Source organism: Sander lucioperca, chromosome 21, assembly GCF_008315115.2.
Source record: "Sander lucioperca isolate FBNREF2018 chromosome 21, SLUC_FBN_1.2, whole genome shotgun sequence".
Taxonomy (NCBI): Eukaryota; Metazoa; Chordata; class Actinopteri; order Perciformes; family Percidae; genus Sander; species Sander lucioperca.
The window spans coordinates 13,057,266-13,083,999 of NC_050193.1; the positions used below are offsets into that span (position 1 = coordinate 13,057,266).

At 38.4% G+C, this 26,734-nt stretch overlaps 5 gene segments (V, D, J or C); all 5 read right to left on the minus strand.

Moving 5' to 3' along the window:
• Positions 1 to 289: 289 nt before the first annotated feature.
• LOC116051923 lies at positions 290 to 15,027 on the minus strand. The segment is given in 2 exon segments: positions 290 to 594; positions 14,936 to 15,027. Coding segments are annotated over 2 exon segments (348 nt in total).
• On the minus strand, positions 7,161 to 7,726 carry LOC116051897. The segment is given in 2 exon segments: positions 7,161 to 7,531; positions 7,678 to 7,726. Coding segments are annotated over 2 exon segments (360 nt in total).
• A 924-nt stretch (positions 15,028 to 15,951) lies between the features above and the next one.
• On the minus strand, positions 15,952 to 16,538 carry LOC116051962. The segment is given in 2 exon segments: positions 15,952 to 16,310; positions 16,401 to 16,538. Coding segments are annotated over 2 exon segments (399 nt in total).
• Positions 16,539 to 17,507: 969 nt separating this feature from the next.
• LOC116051865 lies at positions 17,508 to 25,033 on the minus strand. The segment is given in 2 exon segments: positions 17,508 to 17,862; positions 24,904 to 25,033. Coding segments are annotated over 2 exon segments (360 nt in total).
• On the minus strand, positions 20,424 to 20,999 carry LOC118494201. The segment is given in 2 exon segments: positions 20,424 to 20,839; positions 20,922 to 20,999. Coding segments are annotated over 2 exon segments (357 nt in total).
• Positions 25,034 to 26,734: the final 1,701 nt, after the last annotated feature.

The window sequence follows — 26,734 nt, forward strand, 5'->3', positions numbered from 1 at the left end:
GTCCTGATAATAAGAACAGGGTTTCATGCATTTGTTCCAGGAAAACTCTGACATCCAACGTGTTTCAGTTGTGTGCATTTAACAATGTAAACATGTAATTCAGTTTTGTTGTGGGAGAAGAGACAATGATCAGTGATTAAAACCCCAAAGTATTTCAACTCCAGCAAGAGTGCAGGCTGTGAGCTGGTGTTGAAACCATTAGTGGTCTGAGGGCTCCTCCTTTGGTGGCTTCATGTTACAAGTGTTCAGGCTCTGAGGGGTTTTTGTTCAGGTCTACTGATGGTTTGTGTTACTGTGGGTATCTGGCACAGTAATACACAGCAGTGTCTTCAGGCTGCACATTCTGTCCATTTAGAGTCACTGTGTTGCTGGAAGTCTCTAAGTCAATACTGAACTTGTTCTTTAGTGAATCTTTGTAGTATGAAGCTCCAGTAGCTTTCATTCCAATCCACTCCAGTCCTTTCCCTGCAGGCTGTCTGATCCAAGCTGTGTAGTAGCTACCAACAGAATAAGAGACCTGACAGGTGATGGTCAGACGTTGACCTGGCTGCACAGTCACAGAGGCTGGCTGGGTCAACTGTTCACACTTCATACCTGTTAAAAAAGAAAATGTTTTGTAACAAATTATCAAGTTATAATGCAAAAGAAGAACTGTTGACTTTGACAAATCCAGAGAGACTCACATCCAGCTGCCAACAGCAGCAGCAGAGCTACAGAGAACATGGTTTATGTTGAAACTGACGTGCTGTGAACTCCACTGACAGCCTGATGTGATGTTTTTATAGCTGAGAAACAAGGAAGGTCACTGAGTTTGCATAAAATCAAACATATGAAGCATCAATGTTGGTCTAACTGGAGTCAATAGAAGAGTTTGTTCAGTGTTATTATATCTGCAGAGTGAAAATATGCGTGTCATTTTTGTTTTCTTCATATCTAGGTAGAGGTAACTTTAAACTGTCAATATTATTTCCACATATTTTCCATTTCCATTAAAAATTGTTTAATATAAAATAGTTATCTCCATATATGATACAAGTAAATTCACTTTATATGTAAACAATAACGTTAAATTTTGTCATCACTGATCTCCACTTTCAGCTGTTTTCTCTTAGAAATAATTAATGAAACTACAGTATGTGATGGAAGGAGTGACATTTTCTTATTTACCTAATGATTTTATTACAGAGCATTATGAATGATTTCAGAGTTTGAGTATCAGTCAGTTAAGATCAATGAGAACAGCAGATCTGAGTTTCTCCTTTTAGTAACAGAGGAGAGAGAAACTAGACACTGACTGTCCTCTAGTGATTTTATAAAAGAAACAGTAACATTATTTTTTAACTCCCATATTATGACTTGCTTTATTTTCCACTTTCTTTACAGACAGTATTGTGTCTTCATTTGTAGAAATGTAAAGTATATGTGTATGTTTAATTTCAGCAACCAGATTGTTGTGCTGTCTTTGGACCTTGTATCAGTGAGTGATCTTTATTCTGTTTTTAATGTTTTCAGGAATGTGTATAATGCAGGGAGGATTATTACTCCATTTAAAAAACATTTCAAGTAAATCACAGCATATAAAACAAATTAGAAACCTCAAAACAACAAAAGCTAAAAATAAATAAATAGATAAATGTCGTGAAAAATACTTAATGCTTGGGCTCCACCAGCCTGAAAGAATGAGTACTGTAGGATTTTGTACAGCTGCTCAACCAACTCCAGTCACTGCGGCTGTCGAGCACAATAATAAACAGCAGAATCTTCAGTCTTCAGACTGTTCATCTGCACATACAGCTGCTTTCTGTTGTTGTCTCTGGAGATGGTAAACCGGCCCTGAACTGACTGAGAGTAGTATTTGCTGCTACTGTCACTGCTAATGTAAGCGATCCATTCCAGTCCTTTTCCAGCAGTCTGTCTGATCCAGTGCATCCCGTAGCCATTAACATCCAACCCAGAGGCTGTACAGGTCAATCTGTGGGATTCTCCAGGTCTTTTAATCGCTGGTTCAGATTGTGTCAGTGTCTGACCATCAACACCTGTCAAGAGGATGAAAAACATTGTATGAAAAAAAACATAAAAGATATGTAAGATTAAGTGTAAATGTCAGTGAAAATCTTCACCTGCCCAGCAGATAGTTAAAAGCAGCAGTCCTGTCCTATAGTCCATCATGTTAAACTGTGTGTCCACTGTTCTCTGTCCTCCTCTCTGCACTCAGATAAGTAGAGGTGGAAGATATCTGAGTTTTGCATTGACTCCTCCTTTTTTGACTTTCTCCTAACTGTATTTTATGCTTTCACAAATCATCTCTCCGTCTCTCTTACCATTTTGACTTTATTTCACATTTTTAACCTGTTACTAATCCTTTTTTTCTTTACTTTAAGTCACTTTGTAACATTTGAATGTGTTTATTTACTCTCAGGTTTGTCCAATGCAATGTACCAATTATGGAATAATATAATATGTATAATATAAATTGCTTTCAGTTTATGCAGTAGGTAAATCACCTTGTCGGCTTGTGATAGGTAAACAACATCTCATGTCTCCTAAAGTTATTTTTGACAAAATTGCTGTTTTTCATGTGAATAAAGCTTATGTACAATATTATTAGACCAAACATCGATTTTTAAACTAGTAAAATTCAGTGCAAATTATTCTAATAGTGTAATTCAGTCTGTCTTGTGGGAGTACAGACAATGATGTATCAGTGATTGAAACCTCCAAGTATTTAAACTAGGGCTGTCAAAATTAACGCCATAATAAAGAGTTAACACAAACGCTGTTAACACCACTAGTTGTTTCTGATGTAGGATTAATGCACGCGCGTTTTGTGATTTGGGCCTCGGGACGCTCTTTAGTTTTGGGAAAACAGGAAGCGATGCACAGTAATGTTGTGGGTGGCTAGCAGAAACAACCCTTGAGCAGAAATGGATAAAGAAAAGAGTTTTGAATGGCAAGTTCAGTTTCAAAGCCCTTCCTGATGGTTCTCTTGACAAGACTAGGGGTAGTGGTGGAATTGTGGAAATTGGTTCTCTGACAAACACATTTTAGATTGTTACTGTAACAGTGAGCTGGTGTTGAAACCATTAGTGGTCTGAGGGCTCCTCCTCTGGTGGCTTCATGTTACAAGTGTTCAGGCTCTGAGGGGTTTTTGTTCAGGTCTACTGATGAGTCACTGTGAGAGTCTTAATTCAATACTGAACTTGTTCTTCAGTGAATCTTTGTAGTTTGGTGGATGTAACACCACCATGTACAATCACTCCAGTCCTTTCCCTGCACGCTGTCTGATCCAAGCAGTGTAGTAGCTGCTACCTGCATTTATTTTTATATTTTTCATATATTTGCTTACTGACTGTATTTGCTGCAAACATAAATACATTGAGAGCAGCCAGAATCATGTGAATAGTAATATATTTTGAAGGTTTTAATAAAAAACTTTTAATGGTTTCAGTGTTTGCAGATGTTTAAAGAAACAGACATACAGAGAAACTTGGAGCCTTTTAGAGGAAAACAGCTGCTCAGGAACTGAAACGTGACAAAATGCAAAAAACTAAATCCTTTAACAAAGAACTATTGTAGTTCATCCATTTATAAGTTACTCTTCTGTAATAAACAACATATTTTACCTTCATATGTGTGTGGTTATGTCAGAAATAAAATCATATGTCAAATATCATGCAGCATGATTTTTACTTGTTTTTATTCAGAATTTTTAAAAGCCATACAACAATCATACTCAAATGTCTGTGTTGTCTCATTTTGAATGACTTGACCTGAGGACATTAGTCATGTGAGACAGTGCAGAGTTTATCAGCCCAGGGAGGATGAGGAAAGACAAGAAATGTTTCTTACTGCAGGAGTTGAAGTAGTTTAATTTAAGCAACCAGATCGTTTACCAACAGGGGCGTCGAACCCGTGGGGGATGTGGGTGTTTTAACACCCACACTTTTCCCGGTGAGAGGGTTCAACACCCACACTTTTCCTGCAGTTTTTCCACAGTTTTGCACAAACGCCTTGCGTCGAACTGTTGCCGTAGCTACGTCGTAGGCTGTGTGCATACAGTCTATGGCTGTGTGTAGCGATTATATTGCCTGAGTGAACAGAATTTCGTCCATAGCAACGCTCTGTTTTTCATGGCAACGGTGTGTTATACTTCGCAGCGGTCTTAACAGACCGCATTCTACATCGAGGAGAACTCCGGGCAATTTTTACGTTAATCTTACGTTAATCTTAAGTATGTGAGTACTGTCGATAGCAAAAAAAAAGAGCCGAATCGGTGCTAGCTAACTGGAGCTGCTGCAGATAATGCCGAGAGCTCCCGTTAGCTAAAACGGCAGTTTTGGGGGCATATCATAAAGAGTGCCTTTGTGCCTCTTAACAGACACAAAATGCAATTAAAATGTCTGTGCAACATGAACAGGGCCCTTACATGACAACAAGATGCGTTTTCAACTCAGACATTGTTTAAATTCACCTACCCTGTTAGCTCCTAGCTGCCGTCTGGGATGAGTGAGTGTTCAGCCAGGCTTCAGTAATAATCATCACGCAGCAGTTCCCTGTGTATTTGTAGCATATATATCCATTTTGTGTGCGATCCATCTGGCGTTGGTGAATAGTAGTCTCTGCAGTGGTGAACTGTGTGTTAGTTGCCTTAGCCAGGGTAGCAGGGCCGACCGGCATCCTTCTAATTCCTCCCCGCCTTCTTCACCTGCCGCGGCCGACAACAATCCACGGGCGCCCGCTGGTCTGGTGGATGTCCTCCAGAGGACAGTTCATGCTTTCGTGGCAAGATTTTTGCGGCGAACAAAAGTTTATTTCCCCCTCAAAAATAGGTAATTGAGCACTGTAGTGGTTATGATCATATCAGTGACTATGTAACTACATGGAAACGGGTCAAATGATGCCTGTTTCTTGTACAGTAATAGCGTTACTGAAGGCTGGCTCTAGCTCCATAGGTTACTCCAAGCGTCTTCCCTTGTGAACACCTCCGCTCTTCACTCTTCTCACACCACGCTCCGATCTGTACACTGCTGTTTACCTTTTCCTGCTACAACTGAATTCCTGCGGGACTTCAGTGCAAGACTACAGTCAGCCTTCTGTAACGCTGTTACTTTACAAGAAACAGGCATCATGTGGCCCGTTTCCATGTAGTTACATAGTCACTGATATGATCATAACCACTACAGTGCTCAATTACCTATTTTTGAGGGGGAAATAAACTTTTTTCACCGCAAAAATTTCGCAGCGAAAGCATGAACTGTCCTCTGGAGGACATCCACCAGACCAGCGGGGGCCCGTGGATTGTTGTCGGCCGCGGCAGGTGAGGAAGGCGGGGAGGAATTAGAAGGATGCCGGTCGGCCCTGCTACCCTGGCTAAGGCAACTAACACACAGTTTGCCACTGCAGAGACTACTATTCACTAACGCCAGATGGATCGCACACAAAATGGATATATATGCTACAAATACACAGGGAACTGCTGCTTGATGATTATTACCGAAGCCTGGCTGAACACTCACTCATCCCAGACGGCAGCTAGCAGCTAACAGGGTAGGTGAATTTAAACAATGTCTGAGTTGAAAACACATCTTGTTGTCATGTAAGGGAACTGTTCATGTTGCACAGACATTTTAATTGCATTTTGTGTCTGTTAAGAGGCACAAAGGCACTCTTTATGATATGCCCCCAAAACTGCCGTTTTAGCTAACGGGAGCTCTCGGCATTAGCTGCAGCAGCTCCAGTTAGCTAGCACCGATTCGGCTCGTTTTTTTTTGCTATCGACAGTACTCACATACTTATAGCGATCAAGATTAACGTAAAAATTGCCCGGAGTTCTCCTTTAACTCTTTAATGCTGCTGGTACAAATTGCTATCGTAATTAGGTAGATACAACCCGAGCTAACGTTAGCTAACTGAACCTATCATTTAACATTAGGCTGTTAACTAGCTAGCTAGGTTGTCTTTTGCCATTTATGTTCGTAAAGTTTAATGTCCGGTGGCATTTTCATCTCTTTTTATATGCCGTTACTGTAGCTATATGCGTAACGTTAGCAGAGATTTAGAAAATGGTGTGTTTATCAGTTGTCACTACAGGATGGGAGGTAACTGCACCTTTTTAACTTCACTAGCAATGTTAAATGAAAGCTAATATGCACGAATAGTTTCCCATGTAAGAAGTATAACGTACCGTAACATTAGCTACGTTATAGCATTCATAATAAACGGATCATAATATAATTACGTATGTGCTAATTTGCATAAATAGCACAACAGATCTAAACATTGGGTATAGCCAGGTGAAATGTCTTGTTGACATATAACAATAAAAGACTTAATGTAAAGGTCTGAATGGAACCCATTTAGGCTACCCATGAGCATTAATACATAGAGGCAGGAAGAAGTGCTTTAAACCAGTATTGATTATTGAGTGTATTAAACCAGTATTATTATTGCAGAGATGGGGTTTGGGGCTGAGTCAGTGGGACTGTTTCTGGGGGATGAGTCTGAGGGAAGAACAAGGGTAAGGAGAATGCAGAAGACAAAAGGTAGGTAAAATAAAAAGTGAACCCCCAGAAATCCCACGGACCCAGCCCCAAACCCCATCTCTGCAATAATAGGCTAATTAATAAAGGCTGGTTTAAAGTACTTCTTCATGCCTCTATATATTAATGCTCATGGGTAGCCTAAATGGTTCCATTCAGACCTTAATATTAAGTCTTTTTCTATTATATGTCAACAAGACATTTTCACCTGGCTATACCCAATGTTTAGATCTGTTGCGCTATTTATGCAAATTAGCACATACGTAAGTAGATTATGCTCCGTTTGCCCATGTTAACAAACAGAACGATTATCCATCGTTTTTATTGTTAATAAACAAATCACATCCATACCCCTCACTTTTGAAAAGCTTGCTACGCCCCTGTTTACCAACAAGTGATCTTTATTGTGTTTTTGTGTGTTTAATGTTGAGTAATAATATTTCTCAGGAAAGCAGGATGTTGTATAATGTATAAAGTGACAAAGAGTAATTTATTATCTAAAAATTATATCTAATCTAAAATTTAGGGGAAAAAAACTTAGGAAAAAGTAGTAATATTAAAAATATAATGTATAAAATATATGGTATAACTATTACATTCATATATCAACTTCATTATTTGGCTTCATCAGCCCAGCAAGAATACTGTAGGATTTTTGTACAGCTGCTCAACCAACTCCAGTCACTGTGGGTCTCGAGCACAATAATAAACAGCAGAATCTTCAGTCTTCAGACTGTTCATCTGCAGATACAGCTGCTCTCTGCTGTCGTCTCTGGAGATGGTAAACCGGCCCTGAACTGACTGAGAGTAGTAGATGTTAGCACTATTGTAGATACCCGCAATCGACTCCAGTCCTTTACCAGGAGCCTGTCTGATCCAGTGCATCCAGTAGCTACTAAATGTGAATCCAGATGCTGTACAGGTCAATCTGTGAGATTCTCCAGGTCTTTTAACCGCTGGTTCAGATTCTGTCAGAGTCTGACCATCAACACCTGTCAAGATATAAAACAACATCACATGAATTTAGTTGAACAGTATCGGCGGATTCCTCTTCATACAGCATCACAGCATTACTATTTAAGACACCACATTACACAATTCAAAACTGTGTTTAATCAAGATCAGTGAAAATCTTCACCTGCCCAGCAGATAGTTAAAAGCAGCAGTCCTGTCCTATAGTCCATCATGTTAAACTGTGTGTCCACTGTTCTCTGTCCTCCTCTCTGCAGTCAGATAAGTAGAGGTGGAAGATATCTGAGTTTTGCATTGACTCCTCCTTTTTTGGCTTTCTCCTAACTGTATTTTTTTTTTTTCACAAATCATCACCGTATCTCTTACCATTTTGACTTTGTTTCACATTTTTAACCTGATGTTACCTAATCCTTTATTTTTTATTTATTTTTATTTTAAGTCACTTTGTAACATTTTAATGTGTTTATTTACTCTCACTTTTGTTCAATGCAAAGTACAAATAATGGAATAATGTTACTGTTCAAAAATAAAAGTTATTAAAAATATTTTCATTCAAAAAATTGCTTTTAGGGCGCCCAGATAGCTCAGTTGGTAGAGCGGGATCCCATATATAGAGGTTTACTCCTTGACGCAGCGGGCCCAGTTTTGACTCCGACCTGCGGCCCTTTGCTGCATATCATTCCCCCCTCTCTCTCCCCTTTCATGTATTCAGCTGTCCTGTCAATTAAAGACCTAAAATGCCCAAAAGATATATTTAAAAAAATTGCTTTCAGTTTGTGTAGTAGGTAAATCACCTTGTCGGCTTGTGATAGGTAAACAACATCTCATGTCTCCTAAAGTTATTTTTGATAAAATTGCTGTTTTTCATGTGAATAAAGCTTATGTACAATATTATTAGACCAAACATCGATTTTTAAACCAGTACAATTCAGAGCACAAAATTCAACTTTTGAAGAAAATTCAGCTGCATTTCTACATAATCACTTAAATAAGGTAAATTAATGTTAAAAGATTTCTAATAGTGTAATTCAGTCTGTCTTGTGGGAGTACAGACAATGATGTATCAGTGATTGAAACCTCCAAGTATTTAAACTAGGGCTGTCAACATGAATGCCATAATAAAGAGTTAACGCAAACGCTTTTAACACCACTAGTTGTTTCTGATGTAGGATTAATGCACGCACGTTTTGTGATTTGGGCCTCGGGACGCTCTTTAGTTTGGTGAAACCAGGAAGCGATGCACAGTAATGTTGTGGGTGGCTAGCAGAAACAACCCTTGAGCAGAAATGGATAAAGAAAAGAGTTTTGAATGGCAAGTTCAGTTTCAAAGCCCTTCCAGATGGTTCTCTTGACAAGACTAGGAGTAGTGGTGGAATTGTGGAAATTGGTTCTCTGACAAACACATTTTAGATTGTTAACAAAAAAGAAATAACGATGTTATGAAAGAGAAACTGACTTTTTGAGGATTCATTTATACCGTATGGAAATAAATCCCCATTTAAAAAAAATCTAAAGACTGTTTCATCCTTTAGTGCAGTGATCGTCAACTGGCGGCCCGCGGGCCAGATCCGGCCCGCCAAAGCTTTTAGTCTGGCCCGCAGAATAATCACGAATTCAGAAAATGTAAAGAGGAAAAAATGCGTTCTGTTATTTAGCATTTCCAGCATTTCCAGCAGGTAACATTACACAGGTAGAGCACAAACCCAGCCCCCTGTATTTGCATCTCTATTCACATGCCGGGATTCTGTACAGAGATGCCCGCGCTCCACACACTCAGCTGAGCCGAGATGTGTGTGCGTTAAAACACGCAGTACCTTACTGGGAACGATACAAAGAGGATAACCAATGGCCGCTGGGGTAGATCAACTCACGCTAGTCTCGTTAGGCTACAATAAAACCTTTATAAATGTTCTAAGAGCTGTTGATGGTGTTATTATAAGGAAGGAAGAGTTTGCATGGACCTCCCTCTTCAGGTTTAAAAAGGGAACATGGAAAGCAGATGCACTTTATCATCAGTAGTTTCCTACAAGAGCAGGGAAACTAAAAAATACCAAATACCTGTTAACTATTTTTGCTATTAAATACAGTAGTTTGATGCTATGGGGACAGACAAGATGTGTTTTTTTTTTACAGTATCCTGAACTGAGAAATATTTCTAATAAGTTTTACTGTTTAAGTGATATCAAAAAAAATTATTTTCTTGGATTCTATTCTTTAGATAAAAAAAAATCAGATGATATGATATCTTTCATGGCCAAATTACAAAAATGTTATTTGCATACTTAAACTCTTCATTTGAATGGGTAGGTTTATCTTGTTATTTTCAAATGTTATTGCCTGATCCAGCTCTTTGTATGTAACAGGACATCATTTTTTCTTGTCTTGTCATCTCAAAGCATCTCAAGACAATTACAGAGATACAAAACATCACTTCCTTGTAGTGACAAATTTCTCAAATACATTTAATCATAGACAACCTCTCTATCAGGGAGTAACTGGCCACATATACTCTGCTGGATAATTTATTTGTTTAACTTTACAGAGTGTGTGTGGTTGAGTCTTGCTGGTTGCTGGGTATTTGTGCAGGTCTGTTGGTGGTTTGTATCACTGTGTAGCTTACACGCACACAGTAATACACAGCTGTGTCCTCAGGCTGCACATTCTGTCCTTTTAGAGTCACTGTTAGAGCAGAAGTGTCTCTGCTGTAGCTGAACTTGTTCTTCAGAGCATTATTTTGACGAAGGCCACTTGTTCCCCACTGATAGGAAATCCAGTCCATTGGTTTTCCTTCACTCTGTCTGATCCAACCTGTTGCATAGCTGTCATCAGTCAAAGAATAACCAGAGACCTGACAGCTGATGGTCAGAGACTGTCCAGGCTGAACAACCATTGAGTCTGTCTGGATGAGATCAATACTGTTCACACCTGTGGAAACACAAATCAACATTATCTCCATCATTCATCTGACTATTCAGTGTTTCTAATGTGTGTATTAGAGTGAATCCACTGAAAGCTCCTCACAGGATCCAGCAGCCAGCAGCAGTATCAGAGCTACAGAGAACATGGTGATGTTGAAGCTGAACTGATGTGAGCTCTTCTGTCTCTCACTGACACAGACACACACACACACACACTTCACTTCTTTATGAGGCTACACATAAGGAGGCTGATTTACATACTGATGATAGTAAATCAGCTGACTAAAGTATATTTGAATAATTCAAAATGAAGATGAAATGTTCAGGTGTTCTCACATAAAGAGAAGGTGAAACCTGAATCTCTGACAAACATGTTAATGAAAAGTAAATAATGATATGATAGAAAAGAAGATGAGAATCTATACATTTATACTGTAGTTAAATCACTCAATCTATTCCACCACTTGAAAGGTTCTATATGCATACAATGATGTATCACAGATTGTTATGTCAGATTATTTAAATTGATTAATTTTACGGTGTTAAATTTAATTACTGTAAGAACCATTTGGGTTGTGTCTGTTTCTCTCTTTACTGTAACAGTGAACTGGTGTTGAAGGACACTGACAGGCTATAAAAGAAGGATGGACTGTCCTGTCAAAAGTTGTCAATGCTTGTAATTGTGTTATGAACATGTATTTTGACACTGCAACTAAATAATTTCCCTGAGTGGATCAATAAAGTATTCTGATTCTGATTCTGAAAGAAAATGTAATTATTATCACGGCAAAGTTAACACAAATTAAAATTTATTGGTATTAATTCTTCACAAAACTTCTAATCCAAGTCAGACATGTAAAACAAACAGATTTACATTTACACTCAGATCAACAGAATATTTAATGTCTGCTTCAACTACATCTGGGGGAGCTGCAATAAAACCTGTCTGAATGAAACAGTTTTATTGAGACTGTTTCTCTGAGTGTGTTGATGATGTTGAACTGAAGCTTACTCTGTGAATGAGAAAAGAAAAAAAAAGTTTTGACATGCTGAGTTTTTTTACAGCATTGCTTCTTCCTGTGTCACTGTGGCTCTTGAGCACAATAATAAACAGCAGAATCTTCAGTCTTCAGACTGTTCATCTGCAGATACACCTGCTGTCTGCTGTTGTCTCTGGAGATGGTAAACCTGCCTTTGACTGACTGAGAGTAGTAGATGCTAGCACTGCTGATGTAAGCGATCCATTCCAGTCCTTTTCCAGCAGACTGTCTGATCCAAGCATTATGAATATTACCACCAAACCAAGAATATGTGCAGGTCAGTCTGTGGGATTCTCCAGATCTTTTAAAGGTGCAGTAGGCAAGACTTACAAAACTAACTTTCTGTCATATTTGCTGAAACTGACCCTATGTTCCAGTAGAACTACATGAAGTAGGTAATTTGAAAAAAGAATCCAGTTCCTCTGGCACCACCTACAGCCTTCAGTGCGATTTGCAAGAATCCACCGCTCCCTGTTCAGATGCACCAATCAGGGCCAGGGGGGGTGTCTAACTGCGTGTCAATCACTGTACATGCGCATTCATTCTCCCTTGTAGGGGGAGGGGCTTAGGAGACCATTTTGGGCTTTAGCAGATAGGGGGGAGGGACTGAGAAGTTGTTCAAATTTTTCGCAATCCTACCTACAGCACCTTTAACCACTGATTCAGACTCAGTCAGTGTTTGACCCTCAGTACCTACAGACATTTAAACAGCTCATTAGTTTCTGTTATGCAGCCATATTGTCTTTGTACCAGGAGGTTGTCAGAAAAACATCTCTTGTTCTTACCTGCCCAGTTAAATGACAGGATGAGAAAAACAACCAAATAATCAGGTCTGATCATTGTTAAAGCCAGTTGTCTCTGTCCAGTCTACAGCGTGTATGTCAGTGATTTAGTGTCTGTCCTTCACTCTGCAACACATATGTAGAGATGGAAGAGGTCAGAGATTTGCATTGACTCCTCCTCCTCAAACAGAAACTCAACACATCTCTGGAAAAATATGATTTATGTATTTTACATAATATCGTTAATTTACAATATGATTTTTTTAATGATGATTATTTTCAAGTTATTCAATTCCAGTTAGATACATTCATTTATTCTCCTCAGCAGCATTTGATGGCCATCCATATACTGGATATATCATGCATACATTTCTAAATATATTCTCAACACCTGCTGTTCAAAATCAAAAGCATAAACATTATTAACCGTCACAAAACAGGAAGACACAAACCACTACATCAGCTGTTGCTTCCATTGTGGTCATGTTTTTGTGTGTGTGATTAGAGACACTGTCATATTCTCCTTTGTGTAATCTGACGTCTTATCTTCTACTGCCACCTGGAGGTATTTGTGAAAATTTATTTATTTGTGAACATTTATTTATTTGTGAAAATGAATTTGTGAAAATAAATAAATTGTATGAGGTTTTTCTCAAGCCTCTCTGCTTCCTTTGACCAGTGTGTTTCTCTGGCACAGTAATACACAGCAGAGTCCTCTGGCTTTAAGTTGGACAGTCTCAGATACACCATGCTGTTGCTGTTATCTCTGGTGACCTCTGCTCGTTCTTGCACACTGCTGGTATAATCTGTTCGACTAGCATCGCTGTAAATAAACCCTATCCATTCCAGTGCTTCTCCTGCAGGTTGTCTGATCCAGCTCGTACCACAGCAGCTAAATGTGAAGCCAGATCCCCTGCAGGAGAGACTGAGAGTCTCCCCAGGCTTTTTCACTACTGAACTGGAAGGAATGGACTCCATACTTTGACCTGTACAACCTGATGAGATGAAAGGAGAGAGGAACCACAGAATAAAGTGAGACAGTCATCTGGGAAGTTTTCTGCTGTCACTGACTGACCATCAGTCCATGTTGTCTGAGAAAAGATAACACAGCAAGAAGCAGGAGAACTCACAGGGCAGAGAGAGAGCAACCAGCAGAAGAGTGAGTGTGTTCATCATCCTGAGGCTGGAGATGTGACATCTGATGCTCCACACAAAGAACAAGAGCAGTCAGCAGGACAGAAGTACACTGCACACACTGAAGAATTGCATCAGAACATAATGGGGAGGGAGTGGCTCCTAAACCAGCACTCTGTTATAGTTTGTATACTTTATTATTTGTTATTTTTTTAATAATAGTTGCTTGACATTCTATGTTAGATACAATATCACATTCAGAGACAAGAGCACTTTTGGTTTTGTCTTGTTCTATCGGTTAGACTTAATAATTATGATACATGAATTGTCGTGAAAAACTTTATGCATGAGAAAGCATGAATTAATTCATTATTAATTCATATAGTACTTCAGTAATGTACAAAGATTAATAGTATCTCATGCATGACTTAATGCAGGAACAATACGTTAATTAATGCATCAATTAAGGTATTTGAATCATCAAGATTTCTGATTTATTAATGATGTTCATGTCTTCTTCAAAGAACTGACCAGTCACAGCAGTGTACATATATTCAGAAAACCTGTAGTGTTGTAATCATGGTTAAATAAAAATGCATCATCCATTACTTCATCATGTTTGTGGCCGTTCAAATAAAGTGCTGACCTGGTCCATCTTTAACATTGACAAATAAGATATAATTAATGGTGGCATAAAATTAAATGTATTGAGAATTGAAGGAGTGGGTTGGTAAAATAATACTGAAGTCACTACATTGACACAAACTACAGTATACTGCATATGCATTTTTATGGTTGCTGTATTCACAACAACATAAGACACTTAAACAGTAACACCTGAGAACAATGCTCACCCAAGTAGGATATTTATGAATTTTACTTTTTACTAACTTACTACTTGACAATATTTTTTATTTGACAGGTCGCATAGATTTCCAGTCCCAGTTATAAAGTGTTACTGTTCTATCATTTATCCATAACTAAAGTCCGTTTGTATGGTACATGTTAAGTTGAACTGAAGAATTAATCATTACATTACATTTGATGCTTTTATCCATAGCAAGCTCATGTAAATTTGCGTTTGAGTCACATGCTGGTTGCTGGGTATTTGTGCAGGTCTGTTGGTGGTTTGTATCACTGTGGGGTAACGTACACAGTAATACACAGCTGTGTCCTCAGGCTGCAGATTCACTCCTGTTAATGTCACCGAGCTAGTAGACGTGTGTGTGTGGTAAAGGAATTTGTTCTTCAGAGCATTATTTTGGTAAAAGTCTCCTCCACCCCACCGATGGATAATCCAGTCCATTGGTTTTCCTTCACTCTGTCTGATCCAACCTGTTGCATAGCTGTTATCAGTCAAAGAATAACCAGAGACCTGACAGCTGATGGTCAGAGACTGTCCAGGCTGCACAACCATTGAGTCTGTCTGGATGAGATCAATACTGTTCACACCTGTGGAAACACAAATCAACATTATCCATCCATCATTCATCTGACTATTCAGTGTTTCTAATGTGTGTATTAGAGTGAATCCACTGAAAGCTCCTCACAGGATCCAGCAGCCAGCAGCAGCAGCAGAGCTACAGAGAACATGGTTGCTATTGAAGGTGATCTGATGGGAGCTTCTCTTCTTCTGCTGCAACTGACAGCATGATATCACGTCTTTATAGCAGACTGTGAGGAAGTTCACTTTGCATAGAGAAGGACACTGACAGGCTATAAAAGAAGGATGGACTGTCCTGTAACACGTAGTCAAGACTATTATGACCATTTATTTTATTAAAGGAAAGAAAGTGTAATACAGACATATATTAGAAGTACATTGATTTTCTCATCTGATTCTCAAACAAGAACAAAATGTCTATTAACTATTCTGTTAACGTGATAGTTGGCTGATTTTGAGATTGTCTTAATGTGGGTGTTAAATGTTTTCTCTGAGTCCATAAGTCAGACTGTTCTGGGATTGGCATTCTTTCCTTAAGTGATTCAAGGTGAACATTGATCTTTAATTGTGATTTGGTACTAAAAAAAAATGTTTGATATGTATTTATTCATGAATATTTGTCTTGGGCATTTATTTTGCACATCAACTAATTGATTTGTTCAATTGGCTGTTCGTTATGGACATTTGTGTTGTCAAAATACATATATTAAGATATTCTGTTGTTTCCATAATCTAAGTAGTGTGAGCATGTAAAAGCCCAATAAAGGATACTTGGGAAACTTTGCATCATTTTGATCATTCAAATGTGTATGAATGACAACAAGTGCTACCCAGTTTACACACTGTATTACACAGTGTGTGATTATTGTTTCTCACAACATCTTAAATTGAATGTTCGTATTCTTTACAAACCTTATAACAGAGAAAAAATACATTCAAACATCAACAGTCTCAATAAAACTATAACTCAGTCAGTTATTAATCATTACATTGTTGGTAAAAAATAAAACAGGATGTCAAAAACCCCAAAATCATCTGCTGCTGTCATTGTGTGCCTGTTTGTTTTATACTCGTACTGCCATTATTATTTTAGGTCTCCTACTGCCTCCTGTTGGTCTTTGTTTAAACAAAAATACATTCTTGATGGTTTTTGTATAGCTTCCCTAGTAACTTTAACCAGTGTGTGTATCTGGCACAGTAATACACAGCAGTGTCTTCAGGCTGCACATTCTGTCCATTTAGAGTCACTGTGTTGCTGGAAGTCTCTAAGTCGATACTGAACTTGTTCTTTAGTGAATCTTTGTAGTATGAAGCTCCAGTATGTTTCATTCCAATCCACTCCAGTCCTTTCCCTGCAGGCTGTCTGATCCAAGCTGTGTTGTAGCCACTAACAGAATAAGAGACCTGACAGGTGATGGTCAGACGTTGACCTGGCTGCACAGTCACAGAGGCTGGCTGGGTCAACTGTTCACACTTCACACCTGTTGAAAAAAGAAAATGTTTTGTAACAAATGATCAAGTTATAATGCAAAAGAAGAATTGTTGACTTTAACAAATCCAGAGAGACTCACATCCAGCTGCCAACAGCAGCAGCAGAGCTACAGAGAACATGGTTTATGTTGAAACTGACGTGCTGTGAACTCCACTGACAGCCTGATGTGATGTTTTTATAGCTGAGAAACAAGGAAGGTCACTGAGTTTGCATAAAATCAAACATGTGAAGCATCAATGTTGGTCTAACTGGAGTCAATAGAAGAGTTTGTTCAGTGTTATTATATCTGCAGAGAGAAAATATGCGTGTCATTTTTGATTTCTTCATATCTAGGTACAGATAACTTTATTGCATTAATCTGTCAATATTGTCTCCACTTATTTTCTAGACTTTCATTTGTGTTAATAAACAGCAATAATTCCTTAATGACTATATTATTTTTCTATCTTCAAACATTAATAATCATTTTTTATATAAACTAGTTATCTCCTTACATGATACAAGTAAATTCAATCTAAACAATAACGTTAAATGCTGTCATCACTCATCTCCACATTCAGCTGTTTTCTCTTAGAAATTATTTTAATGAAATTACAGTATGTGATGAAAAGAGTGACATATTCTTATTTACCTATTGATTTTATTACAGAGCATTATGAATCATTTCAGAGTTTGAGTTTGAGTCACTTAAGATCAATGAGAACAGCAGATCTGAGTTTCTCCTTTTAGTAACAGAGGAGAGAGAAACTAGACACTGACTGTCCTCTAGTGATTTTATAAAAGAAACAGTAACATTATTTTTCATTCTCATAGATTCCACATCATATCATTTACAGACAGTATTGAGTCTTACTTTGTAGAAATGTAAAGTATTTGTAGAAGTTTAATTTCAGCAACCAGATTGTTGGGCTGTCTTTGGACCTTGCATCATTGAGTGATCTTTATTATGTTTTTAATGTGTTTTCAAGTTTGTGTATAATGTAGGGAGGATTATTCATTTATAATAAAAAAAACATATATGAAAATAAAATTACAGAATATAAAACAATTTAACCTGAAAACAACAAAAAATTAATATAAAATGTTTATATATATATATATATATATATATATATATATATATATATATATATATATATATACACACACATTTTATGAAAAATATTTCAAACTACCAGCATGAAAGAATGAGTACTGTAGGATTTTGTACAGCTGCTCAACCAACTCCAGTCACTGTGGGTCTCGAGCACAATAATAAACAGCAGAATCTTCAGTCTTCAGACTGTTCATCTGCAGATAGAGCTGCTGTCTGCTGTCGTCTCTGGAGATGGTAAACCGGCCCTGAACTGACTGAGAGTAGTATTTGGTGCCACCGTTACTATTCCAGGCAATCCACTCTAGTCCTTTTCCAGGAGCCTGTCTGATCCAGGCCATGTGATAGCTGCCTAAATTAAACCCAGATGTGGTACAGGTCAATCTGTGGGATTCTCCAGGACTTTTAACCGCTGGTTCAGATTCTGTCAGAGTCTGACCATCAACACCTGTCAAGATAAACAAGAAAACAATCACTTCATGTAGGATGGCAACGTTTTGAAGACAAATTCAAATCAAGATCAGTGAAAATCTTCACCTGCCCAGCAGAGAGTTAACAGCAGCAGTCTTGTCCTATAGTCCATCATGTTAAACTGTGTGTCCACTGTTCTCTGTCCTCCTCTCTGCAGTCAGATAAGTAGAGGTGGAAGATATCTGAGTTTTGCATTGACTCCTCCTTTTTTGGCTTTCTCCTAACTGTATTTTGTGTTTTCACAAATCATCTCACCGTATCTCTTACCATTTTGACTTTGTTTAACATTTTTTAAACTGATGTTACTAATCCTTTTTTATTTTTTACAGAAAGTCACTTTGTAACATTTGAATACATTTATTTACTCTCAGGTTTGTCCAATGCAAAGTACCAATTATGGAATAATGTAACATTAATAATATAAATTGCTTTCAGTTTATGTAGTAGGTAAATCACCTTGTCGGCTTGAGATAGGTAAACAACATCTCATGTCTCCATCTAAAGTTATTTTTGATTAAATTGCTGTTTTTCATGTGAATAAAGCTTATGTACAATATTATTAGATCAAACATCGATTTTTAAACTAATAAAATTCAGAGCACAAAATTCAACTTCTGAAGAAAATTCAGCTGTATTTATTTTTAATTACTTATTATTAATTATTAATTTAATTAAATAAGGTAATATTAAACACTTTCAAAAAAGTGCAATTCAGTCTGTCTTGTGGGAGTACAGACAATGATGTATCAGTGATTGAAACCTCCAAGTATTTAAACTAGGGCTGTCAAAATGAACGCCATAATAAAGAGTTAACGCAAATGCTTTTAACACCACTAGTTGTTTCTGATGTAGAATTAATGCACGCACGTTTTGTGATTTGGGCCTCGAGACGCTCTTTAGTTTGGTGAAACCAGGAAGCGATGCACAGTAATGTTGTGGGTGGCTAGCAGAAACAACCCTTGAGCAGAAATGGATAAAGAAAAGAGTTTTGAATGGCAAGTTCAGTTTCAAAGCCCTTCCAGATGGTTCTCTTGACAAGACTAGGAGTAGTGGTGGAATTGTGGAAATTGGTTCTCTGACAAACACATTTAAGATTGTTGATGAAAAAAAAAATTATGCTATGGAAGAGAAACTGACTTTTTGAGGATTAATTTTAAATCACCATTTAAAAAAATCTAAAGACAGAGAGCTGGTGTTGAAACCATTAGTGGTCTGAGGGCTCCTCCTCTGGTGGCTTCATGTTACAAGTGTTCAGGCTCTAAGGGGTTTTTGTTCAGGTCTACTGATGGTTTGTGTTACTGTGTCTCTCCTGGCACAGTAATACACAGCAGTGTCTTCAGGCTGCACATTCTGTCCATTTAGAGTCACTGTCTTGCTGGAAGTCTCTAAGTCGATACTGAACTTGTTCTTCAGTGAATCTTTGTAGTATGTGGTGCATCCAACACAGCCATATCCAATCCACTCCAGTCCTTTCCCTGCAGGCTGTCTGATCCAAGCTGTGTAGTAGCCACTAAGAGAATAAGAGACCTGACAGGTGATGGTCAGACAGTGACCTGGTTGCACAGTCACAGAGGGGACACAGTCCATTGATTATTTGTACTGCTTGTGGGAAGAAGCTGTTAATCATCCTGCTGGTCCTAAAGCTGATGTTGTAGGACCTGCAAAAGTGGCAACAATGTTTTGATTTGTTAAATATGTTCACTTCCTTTTTATGGCTGTACAATTTGGTAATTTCAGGATATTGTGTGGATTTGGTTCTGTATAGGAAAATCATTTTCATAAAAAAAAAAAAAAAAAAGTACATTCTGAAAATTATGTGGAAGCTTTTCATTTTTAAATGTTACCAAAATGTTGATTTTGGCATGATCTTCATGCAGGTATTTGTGAAGACGTGGACACAGTTTCACCACACTAATCCAATCAGCAGTATGGCAAAAAAGTGATACTGATAAAGCTGAATGTCAGTGGTGGTGAAAAAGAAAGAGGAAGTTTTTGTATGACTCTCCTATTATCGTCTCTCACTGTCTGTCGTGCGCAGTAATACACTGCTGTGTCCTCAGTCTTCAGACTGTTCATCTGCAGATAGACTTTACTGCTGGAGTCATCTCTGGAGATGGTGAATCTCCCCTGGACTGACTGGGAGTAATAGAGATGAGAACTGCCTGTGTGTACAAAAGCGATCCACTCCAGTCCTTTTCCAGGAGCCTGTCTGACCCAGTTCATAGGGTAGCTGCTGAGTGTGAATCCAGATGTTGTACAGGTCAATCTGTGGGATTCTCCAGGCCTTTTAATCGCTGGTTCAGATTCTGACCACCTGAGTCTGACCATCAACACCTGTTTGATGTTTTTGGCACTTTTACCAACAAGCGATCTTTATTGTGTTTTTGTGTGTTTAATGTTGAGTAATAATATTTCTCAGGAAAGCAGGACGTTATATAATGAAGAGAAAAAGGGTAATTTATGATCTAAAAATGATATCGAATATAAAATTTAGGGGGAAAAAACTTTAGAATTAGTAATATTAAAAATATAATGTATACAATATATGATATAAATATTACATTCATATATCATCTTAATTATTTGGCTTCATCAGCCCAGTAAGAATACTGTAGGATTTTTGTACAGCTGCTCAACCAACTCCAGTCACTGTGGCTCTCGAGCACAATAATAAACAGCAGAATCTTCAGTCTTCAGACTGTTCATCTGCAGATACAGCTGCTCTCTGCTGTCGTCTCTGGAGACGGTAAACCGGCCCTGAACTGACTGAGCGTAGTAGATGTTAGTACTGTGGATACTCGTAATCCACTCCAGTCCTTTTCCAGGAGCCTGTCTGATCCAGGCCATATAGTAGCTACTGAATGACAATCCAGATGTTGTACAGGTCAATCTGTGGGATTCTCCAGGTCTTTTAATCGCTGGTTCAGATTCTGTCAGAGTCTGACCATCAACACCTGTCAAGATATAAAAAACATCACATGAATTTAGTTACACAATTCAAAACTATGTTTAATCAAGATCAGTGAAAATCTTCACCTGCCCAGCAGAGAGTTAAAAGCAGCAGTCCTGTCCTATAGTCCATCATGTTAAACTGTGTGTCCACTGTTCTCTGTCCTCCTCTCGGCACTCAGATAAGTAGAGGTGGAAGATATCTGAGTTTTGCATTAACTCCTCCTCACAGGGAGGAAACATCTGGACTGGAGATATTTAATGAAACTGAGTCAGAGTCAACCCTCCAAGTCAGCTGTTTTGACCTTTGTCTGACATGTTTTAATTTGTGTAAAATGTGTACGTACTGTTATCATCCAGCACGAAGGACGTCTATATTCCGATTGGTTGCTGCCGTTTGCCGCTGCTTGCCGCTGAACCGCGTCATAGCTCATTACCATAAAGTTGACATAGTTTCAACTTTCTGATTGACACTCTGGTCGCTCAAAACGCCCAAAACGCGACGGCGACAGATTTGCCGCTCCTTGCAGCTGAGAGAAGCCAGCTTCCATTGAAAATTAATGACTTCCGGTAACTTTAGAAGCTCAAGTCGGCGGCGGGGTGTACGTACAGTAAGAGGTGATTTTGGGGCAGCCAGCCTTCCAAAAGAAAGCACAGGCAACAGAGTCTCAGTTCACCTGTCCGGGAGGCTCTGACACACTTTCCGCACTCCGTGTCCGCGGACAGCTGTAGGCTTGTACCGGTGTTGATGCTTTGTACATCGTCGGACACATGCAGCCACTTTCCTGAATCTGCTTGCGAGACTGCACAAGTCCACAGCGGCCCGCGGCGTGTATGTCCGAACCTGTCTCCAGCGCCTCCACCTGCAGGTTGTCAGCTGTGTGTCTGCCTGTCTCGGATGGCCGATTTAACTCGACGGTCCTCATTGATATAGTGTCATGTGTCACGTAGCTCTCCACAAGCAGAAAAAAGAGGAGCTTACCTGTCAACTATTTCTGCTATGAAATAGGCCTACAGCAATACAACATGTATTGAATAATAATGTGAATAAAAAGATGCAAACATTCATCAACACCAATTACAATCCAGCTGAATCAATTACAAGATTAACTCAAACCACCATCTGCATTAAGAGGAAGTTAAACTTCTCTAGCACCAATAATCACATTAAAAAGTAAAAAAATAATCTTCTGACTAAAAATATATTGTTTAAATGTGACTTACCTGTTACTGTGACTTTAGTCCCGCTGCCCCAGTAGTCGAGGTAATCACAGTGCTGCATCTCCACTCACTGCTGGAACAAAAACCTGACATACCAAAAATAATGTGTGAAAACCTCATAACGTGACTAAAGAACACATAGAACAAGTATTTGATACACTGCCGATTTTGCAGGTTTTCCTACTTACAAAGCATGTAGAAGTCTGTCATTTTTATCATAGGTACACTTCAACTGTTAGAGATGGAATCTAAAACAAAAATCCAGAAAATCACATTGTATGATTTTTAAATAATTAATTTGCATTTTATTGCATGACATAAGTATTTGATCACCTACCAACCAGTAAGAATTCCGGCTCTCACAGACCTGTTAGTTTTGCTTTAAGAAGCCCTCCTGTTCTCCACTCATTACCTGTATTAACTGCACCTGTTTGAACTTGTTACCTGTATAAAAGACACCTGTCCACACACTCAATCAAACAGACTCCAACCTCTCCACAATGACGGGAGGATGGATGGGGCCATGTATTGCAAGACCTTGGCCAACAACCTCCTTCCCTCAGTAAGAGCATTGAAGATGGGTCGTGGTTGGGTCTTCCAGCATGACAACAACCCGAAACACACAGCCAGGGCAACTAAGGAGTGGCTCCTTAAGAAGCATCTCAAGGTCCTGGAGTAGCCTAGCTAGTCTCCAGACCTGAACCCAATAGAAAATCTTTGGAGGGAGCTGAAAGTCCGTATTGCCCAGCGACAGCCCCGAAACCTGAAGGATCTGGAGAAGGTCTGTATGGAGGAGTGGGCCAAAATCCCTGCTGCAGTGTGTGCAAACCTGGTCAAGAACTACAGGAAACGTATGATCTCTGTAATTGCAAACAAAGGTTTCTGTACCAAATATTAAGTTCTGCTTTTCTGATGTATCAAATACTTATGTCATGCAATAAAATGCAAATTAATTTAAAATCATACAATGTGATTTTCTGGATTTTTGTTTTAGATCCGTCAGAGTTGAAGTGTACCTATGATAAAAATGACAGACTTCTACATGATTTCTAAGTAGGAAAACCTGCAAAATCGGCAGTGTATCAAATAATTGTTCTCCCCACTGTACATCCTGATCAGCATTATCCCCTGATGTCATCCTGGGATCATGTGTTTTGTGCTGATTCTTAATCAGTTCTTAAAGTTAAGATTTACTGCAAGATGACAAATACTGTGCACCAACTCTGACTTTAAACTACTAATTTACTAACTTTTAACCATGAATCTGCTCATTAAAAATGATAAACATAGTTGTTACCTCATATTTCAGTAGGAAATATTCAGTCCTGAGCTTTTTTTTTCATCACAAGAATGGGAGAGCGTTAGATTATTGCTCTTAGGTTTTTGTATGGATCTATATCTCAGTGCCCCACCCCACCCCATCACTGTGATAAACCCTAATACAAAAACCAAACACTGTTTCCTGCACTGGAGGGAAGGGGGCCTGTATTATCAGCAGTGGGTAAGAATAAAACAAAATATTCTAATCAACATAACTATATTTAAGGTTGTAAGTTGGTTAAAATGTGTTTTGCATTAAATATATATATTTTTTCAGTTTATCAAAGTTTTAAATTCAATTTTGTTTTGTTTTATTTATCATTGATATACCATGACATGACTTATGTATGTATTTGAATATGAAAAAAACTGTAATTTTTTTTTTTAACATTTAAAAAAAAAAAATATATATATATATTGATTGAACACCATGCCAATAAATGTTGGCCAACATCCTTTCATTCAGACCATAATACACATTTTTCTATCCAAAAACTGTTCATGAAAATGTGTTGAACTGTGGCACTGAATATTCTATAATAGTAAAAAAAAAGAAAAAAGCTATATTGGTTAAATTCTTTTTTCTTATTCTTTTTTTCAAATATTTATTAAAATGTTTTTTAAGATATTTAAGAAATACTGGGAGCTTGTAAACATACAGCTTGTTACGGGACTTGAAGAGCTCAGAACAAAACACAGTTAAATGAAAATAAACAATAGATTATATAATTATTGTCATTTGGTGAAATGAAATGAACGCTGTTGTAAAACTGATGAATAAAAATCTTAACATCAAAGCAATGATGAATGTTTCTTTTTTTATTTGGACCTGTTGGCAAGCTATCAGTAGCGAGGGGTCAGGAAAGACTCAGATCATTGTTTTGTTATTGTTCTTACAGCTCAGCCTCATATAAGAGATGATAATCCTGATGCTGTGTGAACTCCACTTTTTGTTTCTATTTAGGGCAAGTTGTGACAAAAGCATAGTGTGTGGAAATGCATCAAATACTGTGAATTATGGGGTATTTAAACTTGCATTTTCTATCAGTGACTGTCACAGTGACATCTACAGTGGTTTGTGTACAGCTCTGTGGCTTCCTGTGTCACTGTGGCTCTCGAGCACAATAATAAACAGCAGAGTCTTCAGTCGTCAGGCTGTTCATCTGCAGATACACCTGGTCCACGTTGTTGTCTCTGGATATGGTGAAGCGATTCTGGACTGATGTTGAATAAGCTTTAGTGCTTCCACTTGGAGCAGAAATGTAGGCAACCCACTCCAGTCCTTTTCCTTCAGCTTGTCTGATCCAAGCGATAGCAGCGCTATCATCTGATATTCCTGCATATGTACAGGTCAGTTTGTGGGATTCTCCAGGGCGCTTTACCACTGGTTCAGACTCAGTCAGAGTCTGACTGCAAACACCTGGAGAGAAAAGCAGTTTGATCAGAACAGAGCCAAACAACATACCAAGATATATACATATTTTTACAACTAAATTAGCCTCAAAAGAAAGGTGGTAAAAATCTTCACCTGCCCAGCAGAGAGTTAAAAGCAGCAGTCCTGTCCTATAGTCCATCATGTTAAACTGTGTGTCCACTGTTCTCTGTCCTCCTCTCTGCACTCAGATAAGTAGAGGTGGAAGATATCTGAGTTTTGCATCGACTCCGCCTCACAGGGAGGAAACATCTGGACTGGACTTAATCTAACATCTTCTTTGGTGAAACTAAAGAATGTTATCAACATTACCAAAACAATAATTTATGCACAATGTCATCTGATTGATTACATTTAAACGATAAGCCACAACCAGTGGGTCAGTGGTGCCCAGCACACCTGGACATGGCATTGTGATGTGTGGTATATTTTAGTTGCAGCACTGTGTTGCCGTTGTATGGAGAAGGAACTTCGTAGACACTGCTCTTAGTATAAAAAGATTTATTACATCAGAGTTTTCAGCATCAATTTACAGACCCATGGATATCAAAATTTGTCGCTCTGCCGTTCTGCTGTTAACACAGGGTATATATCATCTATGCATTGTATGACCTAAAGTGGGAGGGTGTATGTGTGTTCCTGGGGCCCCTCTGCTAATGTAATCAACCTCATAGCATAATCTTATAACAAACATGTTCCCATAGACTGTTGAATATTGGTTTCCTGTAGGCCTCTCCAAGGTCATTAGTTGACTGTGCCTAAACTGGTTATTCGCCATAGAATGACAGAATACACATTTACCAGGACGTATGGACCCCTTTCCTGTCATTGTTCCAGACTCAGCATCTGCATCCTCTCTTATACACAGGGCCCCAACTCTCTCACCATAACCTCAATAATATAGTACAATATGGAATACATTTAAATTGAATATATGTAGGCATAATTAAACATAAGTCAAAGTTATAAATCATCAGATACAACAGATGGTTTACAGCAATTTCATGGCAGAGAAGTTGGTAACAGATCATCATCATTATGAGGAGAACATCAATATCTGGAGCATCAGGGGCTGAAAACAATTAAATATAACATTTACTGCTTTTCTTTCCCTGTCTTTTGTTCCTGTATATTGACGTCACTGGGATACGTGTTAAAGTCAGTCCTTGTCTGCCCTCTAGAGTTTTAAAACAGGAATGGTAGCTACTTTTAAACATTAGAGAACAATAACTCACTTGTGACACCCAATAAGATTTGTTTGTTATTGAAGCCCTGTGCTTTTTCCCTGTTTCCCTTCCTTCCACCCATTTCATGCTGGGATACACTCAAGTACGGTGGCCGTCAGGGGCAGACGCCCTGCAACTTAAGAAAACACACGCAAATAGACAAAACAGCAGCATTCAGCAAACGCACTGCAAAGACACACAACACAACCAAATACATAAACGCGCTGCAAATAAAAAACGATGCAAAAAGAAAGCACGCAAACCCCGAAAAAAGAAGCGATGCAAAAAGAAAAACAACTTAATTAATTTGACAACACATGCGCAGCATTCAGCAAACGCACTGCAAAGACACACAACACAACCAAATAGATAAACGCACTGCAAAGACACACAACACAACCAAATAGATAAACGCACTGCAAAGACACACAACACAACCAAATAGATAAACGCACTGCAAATACACACAACACAACCAAACAGATAAACGCACTGCAAATATGAAATGATGCAAAAAAAAAAGCACACAAACCCAGAAAACAAATGCAACAAAAAAAACGCTGCATCCAGATTACACAACGGAAGTTCTCCAGACCTCTAGAGGGAGCAGCTAAGTGGAACAGCTTTATTTTCGACCCCACGGGGAGGGAGGTAGAGAGAGAGAGAGAGAGAGAGAGAGAGAGACTGCATAGACTGTAAAT